Source organism: Micromys minutus (genome assembly GCF_963924665.1).
Source record: "Micromys minutus genome assembly, chromosome: X".
Taxonomy (NCBI): Eukaryota; Metazoa; Chordata; class Mammalia; order Rodentia; family Muridae; genus Micromys; species Micromys minutus.
In genome coordinates, this window is record NC_137970.1 from 29,547,664 (window position 1) to 29,562,789 (window position 15,126).

Here is a 15,126-nt window from a genome sequence, read left to right on the forward strand (position 1 = left end):
GAGGGGCAGAGAAAAACAGAGTCTAGATAATCAGACATCATGGACTCAAAGTTTCTACTTACAGGCATGGGCATATCAGGGCACATGCCATGCCTTCTAAGGGACAGCAGAGTAAAAGGGCCTGAGAGTTCCTGGTTAGTGAAATCTGCAATTTAGACCCTTCCTCCTCTGAAGTACTAGGATTCCCAAATATAATTCCAACTTTTGCTATAAATTCTGTTGAGACAAAAAAAGGTAAACTTGGCACTGTTATAATTCTTACAGTGCAGACAATTTATACACTTGTTAACTGAGTTCCCCCCCAAACAAACGAACAACAAGAAAACCCCTATTTCCCATGATAAGAAATGCAATGCTTTCCAACTTGGAGTGATATTGCCAACCCTCTGTAGTGGGGAAAATGTGGAAATGTGGGAGTAGGGGTATTCTAATCCTAACAATGACAGAGGCGAAGAATATTAGAACTTAAGGGTCTGTATCCGAGTCCCTAAATGTCCCCAAATGCATGAAGTAATATCACACAATGACAGACTATGCTCAGTTGTCAAATTTCCTGCATGCTGCTTATCACTCATGCCCATTCTGGTTATTATAGCCAAGCAATACTGAGTTGTAAGAACTTTCCATGGGCCCAATCATCCAGTAGCTAAGAATGCTATCCAAGAATATACGGAGTAAAGATAAATTCCAGGACCAAGATGCTCAGTTGGTACAGTGTGTGTTTATCTTGTGTGAGGCTATAAGTTCAATTACCATCCCCTATATTCTATCTTTATAAAGATAAATCGCAAATATTCTCATGACAAGGTGATTATAGTTTTATATTTCAGTGCTCCTTTTGTTTGGATTCAGATCCAGGGACAAGTGACTGAGGTTTATATATTACATAACAAAGCAGACCTGGCCTCCAGATTTTCCCACCATCCCTTAGTCTCTTCCTAGAATACAGCCTTGACCCTTGAACTGCCCTGTACCCAGAGGCTCTTCCCTATATAATCCAGACATTGTTGTCTCTCTCCCACTTTTTCTTCTCTTCTCTTCTCTTCTCTTCTCTTCTCTTCTCTTTTCTCTTCTCTCCTCTCCTCTCCTCTCCTCTCCTCTCCTCTCCTCTCCCCTCTCCCATCCTCTCCCCTCCCTCCCCAGCTCTGTGCTCCCTCTCTTTTCTCTGCCCCTCCTTTCCCTATGACGATTCCCTGGCGTCAATCCATCTCCATCAGGTGAGTAAAGAGCAGCTTCCCAATAATCAGGCCTTTAATATAATCTAATCTAGTTTGAACTGGTTCATTCCAGCAGTGGCAAAGAAAATTCATCACATACCTAAATACTATTACTCAAAACATTTGAAAATACTTCCTGTGCTCAGAGTAGAATATTTACCACAGTAATGTCTTATTAGGTATCATGATTTCTGATTTTGTAAATTATTTTTTCTGTACCAGAAATTGAACCCAGGGCCTCTAATCATACCAAACAAGCATTTTACCACTGAGTTACATCCAGCCCCTGACTTTAGAAACCTTAATAAAATACCTTCATTGTACTATATGACATACTAATTTGGCTCAAATCTAAAGGGTAAATATGAATTAATAAAACTAATTTCATAGAATGATGCAAACTAGAAATTGTTAGCTTACAGGTGACTCTGCTCTGCTCCTCCCAGGGACATAGCAATGGCTTATGTCATTACCTGCCACCACCAGGTGAAGGTGGCATATAAAGGGACTGCTTTGCTTGCTACCCCAGCTCCTTCTCTCTGTTCCCAAGTGCCATTTTCCATTCCGTCTCTCCTGTTTTCTGCCTTTCTCTGTGGCCATCCTCCTTTCTGACCTCATGGCTCTGCTCCTAGCTGGTCTATCTACCTGTCTAGTTGTGTGCCTCTACCCCTTTCTCTGGATCCTCAGGCCCATCCCTTTCTCTAAATCACCTTATATCAGATCTGTTGCATGGAGTAATTTCTCATGGGGACACCTTGGCATGGGCCCACCAGGTACCCTCTTGCCCAATCATATTTCATAAGAGAAAGGCATTGTTTAAGAAAATTTCAAAATTGCTTTAAGCAGTAGTGACAACATTTAGATAAATATTCTTTGGAATGTTGTCACTGTGCAAAGCATATGATTTGAAACATCTAGTCTGAAACATCAGCTGTTTTTCTTTCTTCTTTCCCCCACTGGGTACCCAACAGAAGGAGTTGGTACATGTGGTAGATGGCCATGCATCAACTTTTCATAAACAATCATATTAATTTATAATAATATATACATATATAAGAAAAATGTAACTACCTAGGCATATTAATATGTTGGGGGTAGAAATTTGGATGTTTCCCATTTAATGTGATTGGTGATTTTATCATTGTATTATCTCAAACACAAAGGTAAATGTGTGGCTCCAACCATCCAAATGCCTTCACAAAGCATTCTGTAGCAGAAATGAAGGATGGGCCTGCACTGTAACTGTTCTACACATACAATGATTTGCTCATGTATTCTCTAGTTCAAGAAAAGGTACTGAGCAGACAAGACACTGGTGTCTCACTATTACCTGTTCCAACTCATAGGCCTTGGCTTTATCCTCATCACGGTCAGCATTCTTGCGGTAGGCCATGCCCAGGCCCCAAACAGCCAATATGCTATAGATGTTGTCCCGTACCCAGGCATCCTTCTGGTCATGGCTGGCTGATAACAGCCCAGTGACTGGGTTCTATTAGAGAAGAGATGCAAAAATGTTTAACACCATCCTTCATAAAGCTCTCACACAATTACTGTTAACCTATGGAGGTAGAGGGGAACTCAAGAGCAAAGAACACTGAGAGACCTAAGTTTCTCTTATTTGTATCTCAGATGCTTCACTCATATAATAACGAACTTTCTAATTCTTATATTCTCTTTTAAACCTTCAGACCAGACCACACTGTCATAATGGACAAAAGAGAAAAAGAAACAAAAAAGAAAACAAACGAACAAACAAACAAAAACCAAACAAAAAAGGTCTACTAGTCTTTACCAATCTTTGTATTACAAGCTTCAAGCACTGATCAGGGCCCTGATCCACCTCCTAACTCTATATGTTCAGAAAAGCTACCAAGCCTGTCTGAACTTCAGCTACCATGTCTGCAATCCAAACACTTCATACATCTGAAGAGAAGATGCTATGCAGAAGGGTTTATGGGAACCTTCATTAGATATGATATCACTAATGTGTTCTACAAAGGCAGTAGAGTCAAGAAAATGTTTGGACCCTCCCATGAAAAGTTATACACAAATGTTTGTAGCAGCATTATTAATAAATGATGAAAAGTAGAAACAAGTATCTATCAACTAATGAATGAATAAAACATTTCTCTTTCTTTTAAAAGTTATGTTATATATATGAATATTTTGCCTGCATATATGCATATACAACTGTGTATGTGTATACCTAGTACCCAGAAATGGAGTTATAAGTAGTTTTAAATCATGTGAGTGCTAGGAGCAGAACCTGGGTCTTCTACAAGAACAAGTGCTCTTAACCACTAAGACACCTCTCCAGCCTGGTTTTCTCTTTTCTTTATAAAGGAGATTAAAGTTAATTGTGGTAAAAGATGTACAACCCCATGGTTATACTAAAAGCCAGTAGTGTACTTTAAATAAACAAATTGTATAGTAACTAAATTATATGTCAATGAAGCTATTTACATTTGGGGGTGCTAGGCATTGAACCTGGAGCATCATACATGTTAGGCAAACATTCTGAGATATATGTCCAGACCCATTATTATTATTATTGTTATTGTTATTATTATTATTCCATCTTTTTTTAAAGTCTAGTCATTATCCCCCTCCCAATCCACCCTCCAACATTTCCTCATCCCATTCCTTCCTCCCCGACCCCCATCTCCAAGATGATGTCCCCCCCACCCCCCGACATACAAAAAACCTCCCCCTTCCCTGGAACTCCAAGACTCTTGAGGGTTAGTCACTGAGGCCAGGTCAGGCAGTCTTCCCAATCCAATATTTTTAAAGACAATCCTAATAAAAAAAAAAAACAAAACTCAGAGCCCACAAATAAAATGGTTAAGAAATGAGTCATATGAAGTCAGTTGACTTCTGAAAACATATAAAGAAATATGTATGTAATAAAATATACTTTTACAATTAGAACCTTGCCATCTTTTAAAAATCTTACTTTTCAGCTTAATATATTTTCTGTACTTATAGCCACTAGTCTTTGTGAGCCACCCAAATAGATCTATGTCTTTAGAGGTATGAGGTCTTTGCTTGATATTGGTGTATGTCTCAGCTAGAGTTTTTATTGCTTCAACAAAAACACCATGACCAAAACACAAGTTGGGAAGGGAAAGTTTATTCAAGTTACATATCTAGATCATAGTCCATCAATGGATGAATTTAGGACAAGAACTCAAGTAGGGCTGGATGCTGGAGACAGGAAGAGAGGCCACGGAGAGTGCTGCTTACTGGCTTGCTCTACATGGCTTGCCCAGTCTGCTTTCTTGTAGAACCCAGGCACTACCCACAATGGGCTGGGCCCTAATTGAGAAAATGCCTTACAGCATGGAGGCATTTCCTCAGCTGAGGCTCCTTTTTCTCTGATGACTATAGCTTATATCAAGTTGACACACAAAACCAGCCAGTTCAGTGTGCAAGTAGAGGCACAAGTTAAACAAAATGGACAGCTCAGAAGGACATTGTCTTGCATGCACATGAGGAATGAGGTTCGATAGAAGCATAAAACAAAACACCAACTATTATTCAGAGGATACTATATCATCTATCGGAAGGTTCATGAAAAGTTCTACTGGGTAATTTTGAAAGGATACTGCATAAGTATTAGGTTAAAAAACACTGGCAGTGCTTCATAGTGCTACCCAAGAAATTAAAATATTTGGCTTTCTCTTTTAACCAATTTATACCTTGTATAAAAATATCTAAAACTTGACAGATAATATCTGCAGGAGCAACAACATTCAATGCCCTAAACTAGATCTCCAGCTGACAACTCCAATAGCTTTAAAGTCAATGACAGCAAGTCCTGAATGACTGAAAGTGCAAGCATTATTCCAATAGTGGATTACTGAATCTAAAAGAATCACTATTTGCTAGACTTACCAACATTACATGCATATCATATGCACTTTTATTTATTCTGAGGCCTGTTGGGTAAGCCTGTGACAGGAGAGCATCAGGAAATCCTCAGAAATCAACCTCTTCCTGGCGTGCCTGATAACCTTGAGTCTAAGGAGTGACAGCTTACACAGTGTCAAGTGTGGTTTAGATTATAAAACATCGCTGTCCTGTTAACTGAACATCATGTGTTTTATTCTATTTCATTAATCCCCACCTCAGTTCATCTTCATCTAAGGCTAGCTTGTCTGTGTCACGTGTTTACAGAGAAACAGGCAAGATGTTTTAGGGGATCCTCACACTCAACACTAGACACAGAATCCATGGAAAATTGGGGTTTTACTGTACTCAACAAAAAGAATACTTTCTGATTTGCTCACTGCTTTAAATCTATAAAACATGATGCATTACGCAACATTTGGGAATTTCCATTCAGTGTGACTCATAAAAACTGAGATGTCAATAGGCTTGTAGATACTCTGTTGCATCAGGTTCTGCTGTCCTTTTTAGTAAAGATGCTCTAGAAGGTTTCTCTTTACATTCTTTCCCTACTTGGGGATGGTCTGTCCCATATCACCTGCATTTCCACCCACTGGGTTTTGTGAACAACCCAAAATTGGTCCATTTCTTAAGAGGTCTGGGCTCTCTGTATGACACTGGTATGCACATATGAGGGGAATTTGGCATCAATCTGCCAGACAAAGACAAATGCACATTACAAGGAGGTGGGTGATAGAGTTGTCTATAAATTTGGGTGTGTGGGTAGGTGGGGAGGACCTGGGAGGAGTTGGGGGAGAGGGAAGAATAATTAGAATATATTGTATGAAAAGTCTAATGTCAATAAAAACTAATGTTAAATAAAAACTATTTCATTATAACTAAACCCTCATATAACAACATAGAATTTTGTAGTTATATCCATATGGTTATATCAGCTTTTCCCTTTCTGTTTTTGGTGTGCTGCTTACGGCTCATACTGCCAAGTAGATAAACCCAGTCCATGTAACAACCCTGTATATATTTTTCCTCTTTTTTCTGTGCTACTAAACTGGCTATCATATATTAATATTACAATAAAGTGATACATATACATACACTTTGGTATGGATTTCTTGCTCACACAGAGACCTTGTTTTGGAGGGTGTCAGTTTTAATGACAGGACTCATAGGATCATTGCTCACCTGGCATAAGATTCCCCTCTGATCGTCTGAGATAATTCAAACTTCAGAGCTGCAACTTCTTTATGGTAGATACACCCAATAAATGCATCGAGGGGTCTACCCTTATTATATCCACTTACAGTTCATGGCTTTTATTACACTACAAAAGTACAGCAGTAAAGTTCGTATAGCAAATGATGTTTTCAACAGTGGCATTTTTGTTTTTTAAACAGTGATGAATTTTATTCAAATAGACTTCATCATCACAATTTGATGACATCCCAGAGGTGTCCACCCCAGTACCCTTTTAATGGGGATAACGGTTTCAGCATATACACATCACTTCCACTTTGTAGCCAGAGAAAAACAACAAGAAAAGAGAAGGGACTTGAAGGAGAAATCCCTCAATAATCTAAAGATAGCCACAAAGCAGTGCTTCTTAAAGATTTCACACATGGATTTGCAAGTTACTTTCCAGATCAAATCTATAATGAGGATCCACCATTGTGGCATAAGTTACCTTGAATCAGAAACACCTCTCACAGGCACTACACACTAATGTATATAGATACTTTGGGGTTAAGCCTTCATTTAACATTTAGAGAGTGAAGAGCACAAATCTTGTCATAATATTGGCTTTTGCTTGATGTTCAGAATGATGGAATTCACAGGTTAAAGATAACAAATTTTAGTTTTGTATCTCAACATTCAGTATAATATTTGCAAGTAACTCTAAAGATAATAATGACTATTGACAAGTTCTACGTATATGTATTTTTAAAATAAATATTCTTCCTATAAATAACTTTTTAACATTTTCAACTTTTGTCAGTTTAGTGGGTGTAAAGTGTACTGCACTGACACCCTTAGGCTGATTTTATTTCTCTGTCTTCTGTGAGGGGCACTGGCTTTGCTATTCCATTAGTTAACTTCACTTTTCAATGAGGAACGATTAACACAACTTTTCTTTCCTTTTTTTTTTTTTTTTTTTTGGAGTGACAAGCATGTTTAATCTGATGGTATATGTTAGTAAAAATACTGAGCTACATGTATCAAACAAAATTTGTTCTCTTCTCTCAAACAAACCTTTATATACAGGACCAATTTAAATCTCTCCTCCCCTTCAAACTTACAAGCACCCGGGAACACTGTACAATGCAATGTGCCTTAGAAAAGGATTCTGTAGTGCCAGTGGTCTGACTGATCTGAGGAGGTTGGGATGCTGTTATCATTGATGGGAGCAGTCAAGCAATGGTGCTTAGCTTCTCCTCCAGCAACTGACTTCAATTGAAAACATATTTGTGACTGGTTTATCTCACTCAGGATGATAGTCTCTAGTTCTATCCATTTCCTACAAATTTCAGGAAGTCATTGTTTCTAATAGCTGAGTAGTATTCCACTATGTAAATGTACCACACTTTCTGTATCTATTCCTCTGTTGATGGACATCTGAGTTCTTTCCAGCTTCTGGCTATTCTATTATAAATAAGGCTGCTATGGACATAGTTGATCATGTGTCCCTGATATATGTTGGAACATCTTTTGGGCATATGCCCAGGAGTGGTATAGCTGGGTCCTCAGGTAGCAAGCATTATGTCCAATTTTCTTGTTTGTTTATTGTTTTTTTCAATTGATTAGTATATTTTATTGCATATTCTCTGTATATACATTTCTTTTTTTAATTGAACAACTTTATTTTAAAAAACAGAGATAATGTACAGATTTTTAAAAGCATTTTTGCATAAAAGTATATGAATACGTTTTTGTCAGCACTTGATTTTTTTAAAGGTTTGATAGTGTGCATTAAAATCTTACTAGTTACAATGAGCATAAAATACATGTAAAACAAGATGTAACCTGGAAATAGTCAAAGTTTTCTTGGTGTGTAAAGATTAAACATAATGATTTTTCAGTTTTTTGGCCTTTGTAAAAGATTTATTTATTTATTATATATAATATTATATATATACATACATACATACATACATACATATATATATATATATATATATATATATATATATATATATATAGTACCTGTCTTCAGACACACTAGACACTAGAATAGGGCATCAGATCTCATTACAGATGGTTGTGAGCCACCATGTGGTTGCTGGGAATTGAATTCAGGACCTTTGGAAGAGCAGTCAGTGATCTTAACCACTGAGCCATTTCTCCAGCCCTAGTATGTCCAATTTCTAAGAAACCAACAGATTGATTTCCAGAGTGGTTGTACCAGCTTGTATTCCCACCAACAGTGGAGTAGTGTTCCTCTTTCCCACCATCCTTGCCAGCATCTGCTGTCATCTAGTTTTTAATCTTAGCCATTCTGGCTGGTGTGAGGTAAAAACCCACAATTGTTTTGATTTGCATTTCCCTGATGACTAAGTATGTTGAACATAAACCTTTAGCCAGACTAACCAGAGGGCACAGAGAGAGTATTCAAATTAACAAGTTCAGAAATAAAAAGGGAGACAAAAAAAAACGATACTGAGGATAATAAACAAAATCATCAGATCCTACTACAAAAGCCTATATCAACAAAACTGAAAAATCTGGATGAAATGGACAATTTTCTAGACAGATACCAGGCACCAAAGTAATATCAGGATTAGATAAACCATCTAAGAAGTCCCATAACCCCTAAAGAAATAGAAACAGTCATCAAAAGTCTCCCAACCAAAAAAAGTGCAGGATCAGATAGGTTTAGTGCAGAATTCTATCAGACCTTCGTAGAAGACCTAATACCAATACTCTCCAAACTATTCCACAAAATAGAAACAGAAGGAACACAATCCAACTCATTCTTTGAAGCAAAAATTAGGCTTATACCTAATCCAGACAAAGACAGAAAACTTCAGACCAATTTCCATTATGAATATAGATGCAAAAATACTCATTAAAATTCCTGCAAACTGAATCTAAGAACTATTCAAAATGGTGATCCGTCATGATCAAGTAGACTTCATCCAAGGGATGCAGGGATGGTTTAATATACAGAAATCCATCAACATAATCCACCATATAAACAAACTCAAAGGAAAAAACACATGATCATCTCACTAGATGCTGAGAAATTATTTGACCAAATTCAACACTCCTTCATGTTAAAAGTCTTGGAAAGGTCAGGAATTCAAGCCCATACCTAAACATAATAAAAGCAATATACAGCAAACCAATAGCCAACATCAAACTAAACGGTGAGAAACTTGAAGCAATCCTACTAAAATCAGGGACTCGACAAGGCTGCCCACTCTCCCCCTACCTATTCAACATAGTACTGGAAGTCTTAGAGTAATTAGACAACATAAGAATGTCAAAGGGATACAAATTGGAAAGAAAGAAGTCAAAATAACACTATTTGCAGATGATATTACAGTCTACTTAAGTGACCCCAAAAATTCCACCAGAGAACTTTTACAGCTGATACACAACTTCAGCAATGTGGCTGGATATTCAATTAACTCAAACAAATCAGTAGCTTTCCTCTACTCAAAGGATAAACAGGGAGAGAAAGAAACTAGGGAAATGCCATCCTTTACAATAGTCCCAAACAATATAAAATATCTTAGTGTGACTCTAATCAAGCAAGTGAAAGATCTATATGACAAGAACTTCAAGTCTCTGAATAAACAAATTGAAGAAGATCTCATAAAATAGGAAGATCTCCCATGCTCATGGATTGGCAGGATTAATATAGTGAAAATAGCACTTTTCCCAAAAGCAATCTACAGATTCAATACAATCCCCATCAAGATTCCAACTCAATTCTTCATAGAGTTAGAAAGAGCAATTTGCAAATTCATTTGGAATAACAACAACAAGAAAAAAAAAGAACAGGTTAGCGAAAGTATTCTCAACAATAAAAGAACTTCTGGGGTAATCACCATCCCTGACTTCAATCATGATGAAAACCTGCATGGCATCAGTACAGAGACAGGCAGGTAGATCTATGGAATAGAACTGAAGAGCCAGAAATGAACCCACACACCTATGGTCATTTGAGCTTTGACAAAGGAGGTAAAATCATCCAGTGGGAAAAAGGATAGCATTTTCAACAAATGGTTCTGGTGCAACTTGTGGTCAGCATGTAGAAGAATGCAAATCGATCCATACTAACTGCCCTGTATAAAGCTCAAGTCCAAGTGGATGAAGGACTTCCACATAAAACCAGATACACTCAAACTAATAAAAGAGAAAGTGTGGAAGAGCCTTGAACACATGGGTACTGGGGAAATTTTCCTGAACAGAACACCAATGGATTATGCTCTAAGATCAAGAATCGACAAATGGGACCTCATAAAATTGCAGAGTTTCTGTAAGGCAAAGGACACTGTCATTAGGACAAATTGGCAAGTAACAGATTGAAAAGATCTTTGCCAATCCTACTTCTAGTATCCAATATATACAAATACCTCAAGAACTCAGACTCCAGAGAATCAAATAACCCTATTTAAAAATGGGGAACAAATCTTAACAAAGAATTCTCAACTGAGGAATATTGAATGGTTTAGAAGCATCTCATATAATCTTATACTTCAAGCCCAGAGTATAAGCATCCTAAAGATAAAGTTTACTGCTCTAGTCAAACCCTGGCCTACTTAGATACTGAATGAATATACAATAAATGTGTTGGTTTCACTGACTTATAGAATTATTTCCCAAAAAATATTTAAAGTGCAGATACTATTTTCAAAAATACCTGTGATATGCCCAGCTAACACTAGTTTACCACCGACTAGATATTGTTTCATTAGCATGCATGCTTTTCTGCTGAGTTCCTAGTACTCTGAAGAAGCCAGTCAGACATGAATAGCATGACCTTTGGGAATGATTCAACTGGGAAAATTAAGTTTTGCTTTAAAAGAAGAAATGTTGGTGAGTAGGGACCTGCTTCACATGTAAGACATAGCATATTGCTCAACTCGGAGTTGAGACAGGTAAAGTAGTACCTTTGCAGGCAGAAGCTAAGGCTCAGGAGGTAGGAAATTTAACTGGGGGGTCAAGGTACAATGCTAGAGAGTAACCAGAGAAGCCTGGGTACATGACACCTAGATTGGTACATATGCTCTTAAAACATATTCACCAGTTATGTTTTTGTTCTGGTAAAGACAAAGGATAAAGTCTTCACCTGTGTTAAGAAACAATGTTTACATTCTTCCTGGCTACTAGCAATCCCAAAATGATTCTCAAAAGCCAAGGATGGACTAGAGTTTAACAACATAAGAGAACAGAGATGCTGAAATAGTGACATACTCTGCTCCTCAGAGGGTATGAGTGAAGGGAGGGGCAGGAAAGGTCTGTAATATGATCGCTGAGATAACACTGGAACTACAGAACACTTATGAACTTGGACAAAAGACTAAGCCAAGCTAGTTGGAATTCAACAAGGAGTTATTTACTGGGCTCCTGTGTTTAATAAAGCCTGCTAAACTAATTTTATTACTGATCACTCCCACATTTGAAATGACTCAGCTCCCTTTATACATATACTCCCACCCTCGGGATCCCAACAAATCTTTACACAAAGCCTCCCTTCTCTTTCAAATTCCTCCATACTCCAGAAGCTAGATACTCTGTGACCCAGAGACATAGCCTGCCCTCATACTTATGTATAAGAAAATTTAAATGTAAAACAGTTAGCTTTTAACAGCAACCAACAAACTGTGAGTGCCAGTACCACAAAGCTAATGTTGTATTAACAGAAGAAGGGCACAGTGGTAGAACACCTCCTTAGCATGCATAAAGCCCCAGGTTAGATTCCCCACAGCTCCCGTTCCCTTCCTCATACAAAGTAGCTTCCAGAATTAGAAGACTCATACTGGCAAGCTTGGTTCCCAATTGTGATGGTTATCCTTGCCAAGCTGCCACAATCTAGAATTACCTGGGAAGAGACTTTCAATGAGGGCCTGTCTACATTGGGTTAGTCTGTGGATATATCTCTCCAGAGGCAGGGGTTCCTGAGCTGTTTGTAAGAGTAGAGAAATTGAGTAAGCACAAGTGAGCTTGTTCACATCTATTTTTCTCTCTCTTTACCATGGATGTGATGTGACTAAGTATTTCATGATCTTGCTACTTTGACTCACTTCCCTGCTATCATAGACTGTAACCTGGTTTTATGACCCAAAATAAAATGGTTTCTCCATTAGTTGCTTTTTGCTAGGGTTTTTAAACACAGAAACAAAACCATCATCTGGGGCATTACTGTCAGAAGGTAGGACCTTTAGAAGGTGAGGCTTACTGAACAGAAAGTTAGGTCCTTGAGGTTAAGATCTTGGAGGAGATATTAGGATATGAGCACCTCTCCCCTTCTTTCTAGATTCCTAGCCATGAGGTGATCAGCTCCACTGCTTGATTCCTACCACGATGCACTATGCTGTAATAGGCCCACAGCAATGGGATCATGACTATAGGGTTGACATTTCTGAAACAAGAGTCAAATAATCCCCTTTTAACCTTTAAGTTTCCAAATATGTCATTGTGACAGAGATAGCTAATCTAAGACTGATGAGAGAATATAGTCCATACAAAGTAAAAAAACAAACAAAAAAAAAAAAAAACCCAAAAAAAAAACAAAGCCATGTAATGTAAAATTTATCCCATGAGCTCCTAAATCCAGCCATGCCTGAGTCCAGAACAACTTCCTGCAATTTTTAATTATTTAAGCAATATACTCGCATTTGTGTTATGAGGCTATTTGATGTGAGCTTCTGTCATCTGCAAGAGAAAAACTCCTGACAAACACAACAATGTCTACACACTGTACTAGACACTGTAAAATTTTATTGGATGATATTGAAGCAAGATGAATCAGTAAGAGGGGCTCAATACAAGGCAGCACAATTGCTCAACGTCATTGCAAGACTGACAACAGTAAGGCAGAATATACGTAGGCCTGATGGTAACATCAACATTCTAAACGTGTAACAGTCTACATTCCTCTGATGGAGGTCACATGGATGAATGTTAGCATATACACACTACATATGGCATGGCTTCTACCTATTCAAAACTAAAAAAAGGTCTTTATTAGGTGTCCCTGATTATACTACTGGCTCCTTATGATCCAGCCTCCATAAAGAATAGTCACAGAGCTAAAACCTTGACTTTGCTACCCTGCTCAAAATTCTCCAGTGTCTACAGAGTTGAAATCACTTATATTGCCACTCCAAACTCATGTGTTATTGGTGCCCAAACGGCAACACCCAGAAGATGCAGAGTTTGTATCTCCTCAAAAGGATAGCAGTACTTTTGCCTGACTACTCCCCACTTGAGGGCTAGTTGACTCCTTTTCCTTCCTTTGCTTGCTTTTCTTTTTGACAATCTGACTCATCATATTTTAAGGATGTTAATCACTATGGGGGTTGTCCCTGCGACATCCCGCACTACAGATATATACTACTCTAATGATCTTAATGTTAACCACATTTTGATAAACATTGGGGAACCTTGGAATAAATGGTTGAAATGGGATGATGGGTAAACTTTATGCTCCCTTTGATGCCAACTCCTCTGCTGACCTTCATATATATCGACAGCTTGTACTCACAGCTAAGCCCGTATTAACTCCTCATAACATTGTTCTACAGGAAACAAAAGGGACAAATAAAATCAATAGCACCCTGGAGTCAAGAGATACATTCAATACGTTGCTGACTTCCTCCTATTTACCACACACCCAAATGCCTCCATTTCTTTTGTGCCTCTAGCATCCAGCCCCTGCTTGCTGCAGTGCCCACAAGTACTTCTGTGATAATTCCATCCAAGAAACAGGACACTTGTCCAGACCTTTAAGACTTTTCCCTTTTGACCAAATCTATACTATGCCTGTGTCTTATCTTCTAGGCCTACACTCACAGACCAGCAAAGTGCTGCCAATCAGCCTGTCACCAGCTTGACTTGTACATCACCCCGTTTCTTCCTTTGGTTTAAGGAAAAGATAACCCCTGTATAAACATCCCCTGCCAGGAGTTTGCACCCCTGGTGTGATTATTTCACAGGTTTTCCTCTATGAGGAAGAGGAGGTAGCAATACTGCTACAAATCAGACATAAATGAGAGATATTCATCTCTTTACTAGCAGGAACAGGACTCGCCATCCCCCTTAGATCTGCTGAAGCAGTAACAGCTGCCATTGTCCAGACACATCACTTGGCTGGGGACTTTTGAGACAAGCTTGATCAGGTAATGATATCTACAAAGGACAGCCTTGAATCCATCCAGTGACAGATGAAATCTCTTGCTGGGGTCATGTTCAAAAACAGGAGAGCACTAGATCTAATAACTGCTGAACATGGGGAAACTGTCTTAATATTGGGGGAAAAATGCTGCTTTTAAGTGAATGAATCCGATGTTGAGACCAATGTTAAAACCCTCCACAAAAACTCTGTAAAGACCTGCTCTCAAGGCTTCAACCCACTGAACAATTAAGTTCCTTTAATAACCCCTTGTTTTCTTGGCATTTATTCCTCATTTGCCCTTATGCTACGTTTTATGCTAATGCTTGCTCCTCTCTACCTTATATAATCTCACTGACAGATTATCACCATTGCTAGAATTACCAGCAACCAAGTTATGGTCCACTATCAGGCCCCGGACCCCTCTGATACAGGTTATAAAAGGCATTTGAAGTCCATGATGACACCTCTCTATTATAAAATTAAACACAGAGAGATATTGGGGAACTTCATTATTAAGGTAGCAGTCCCCCATGACCAGATGGATTTCTGACCTTGGCACAAAATGGGGACTCCCTTTGTTAGTGGGGCTTCTCTGTCTCTGCCTGTCTTTGTCTGGAAAGCGTTCCTGAACACTGCTGGCTAGCCTTGTGGAAAAGTGAC

The 15,126-nt window shown here is 38.4% G+C and overlaps 1 protein-coding gene across 1 annotated transcript in view; it reads right to left on the reverse strand.

The window, feature by feature from the left end:
- PHKA2 (phosphorylase kinase regulatory subunit alpha 2) overlaps positions 1-15,126 on the reverse strand; it is a gene marked incomplete at its 3' end in the record, with an annotated part of 76,003 nt that overhangs the window by 50,069 nt on the left and 10,808 nt on the right. Inside the window, exon 2 of the mRNA XM_080909601.1 lies at positions 2,548-2,706. Coding sequence (XP_080765727.1) covers positions 2,548-2,706 — 159 coding nt within the window. The remainder of the gene's footprint in view (positions 1-2,547; positions 2,707-15,126) is intronic.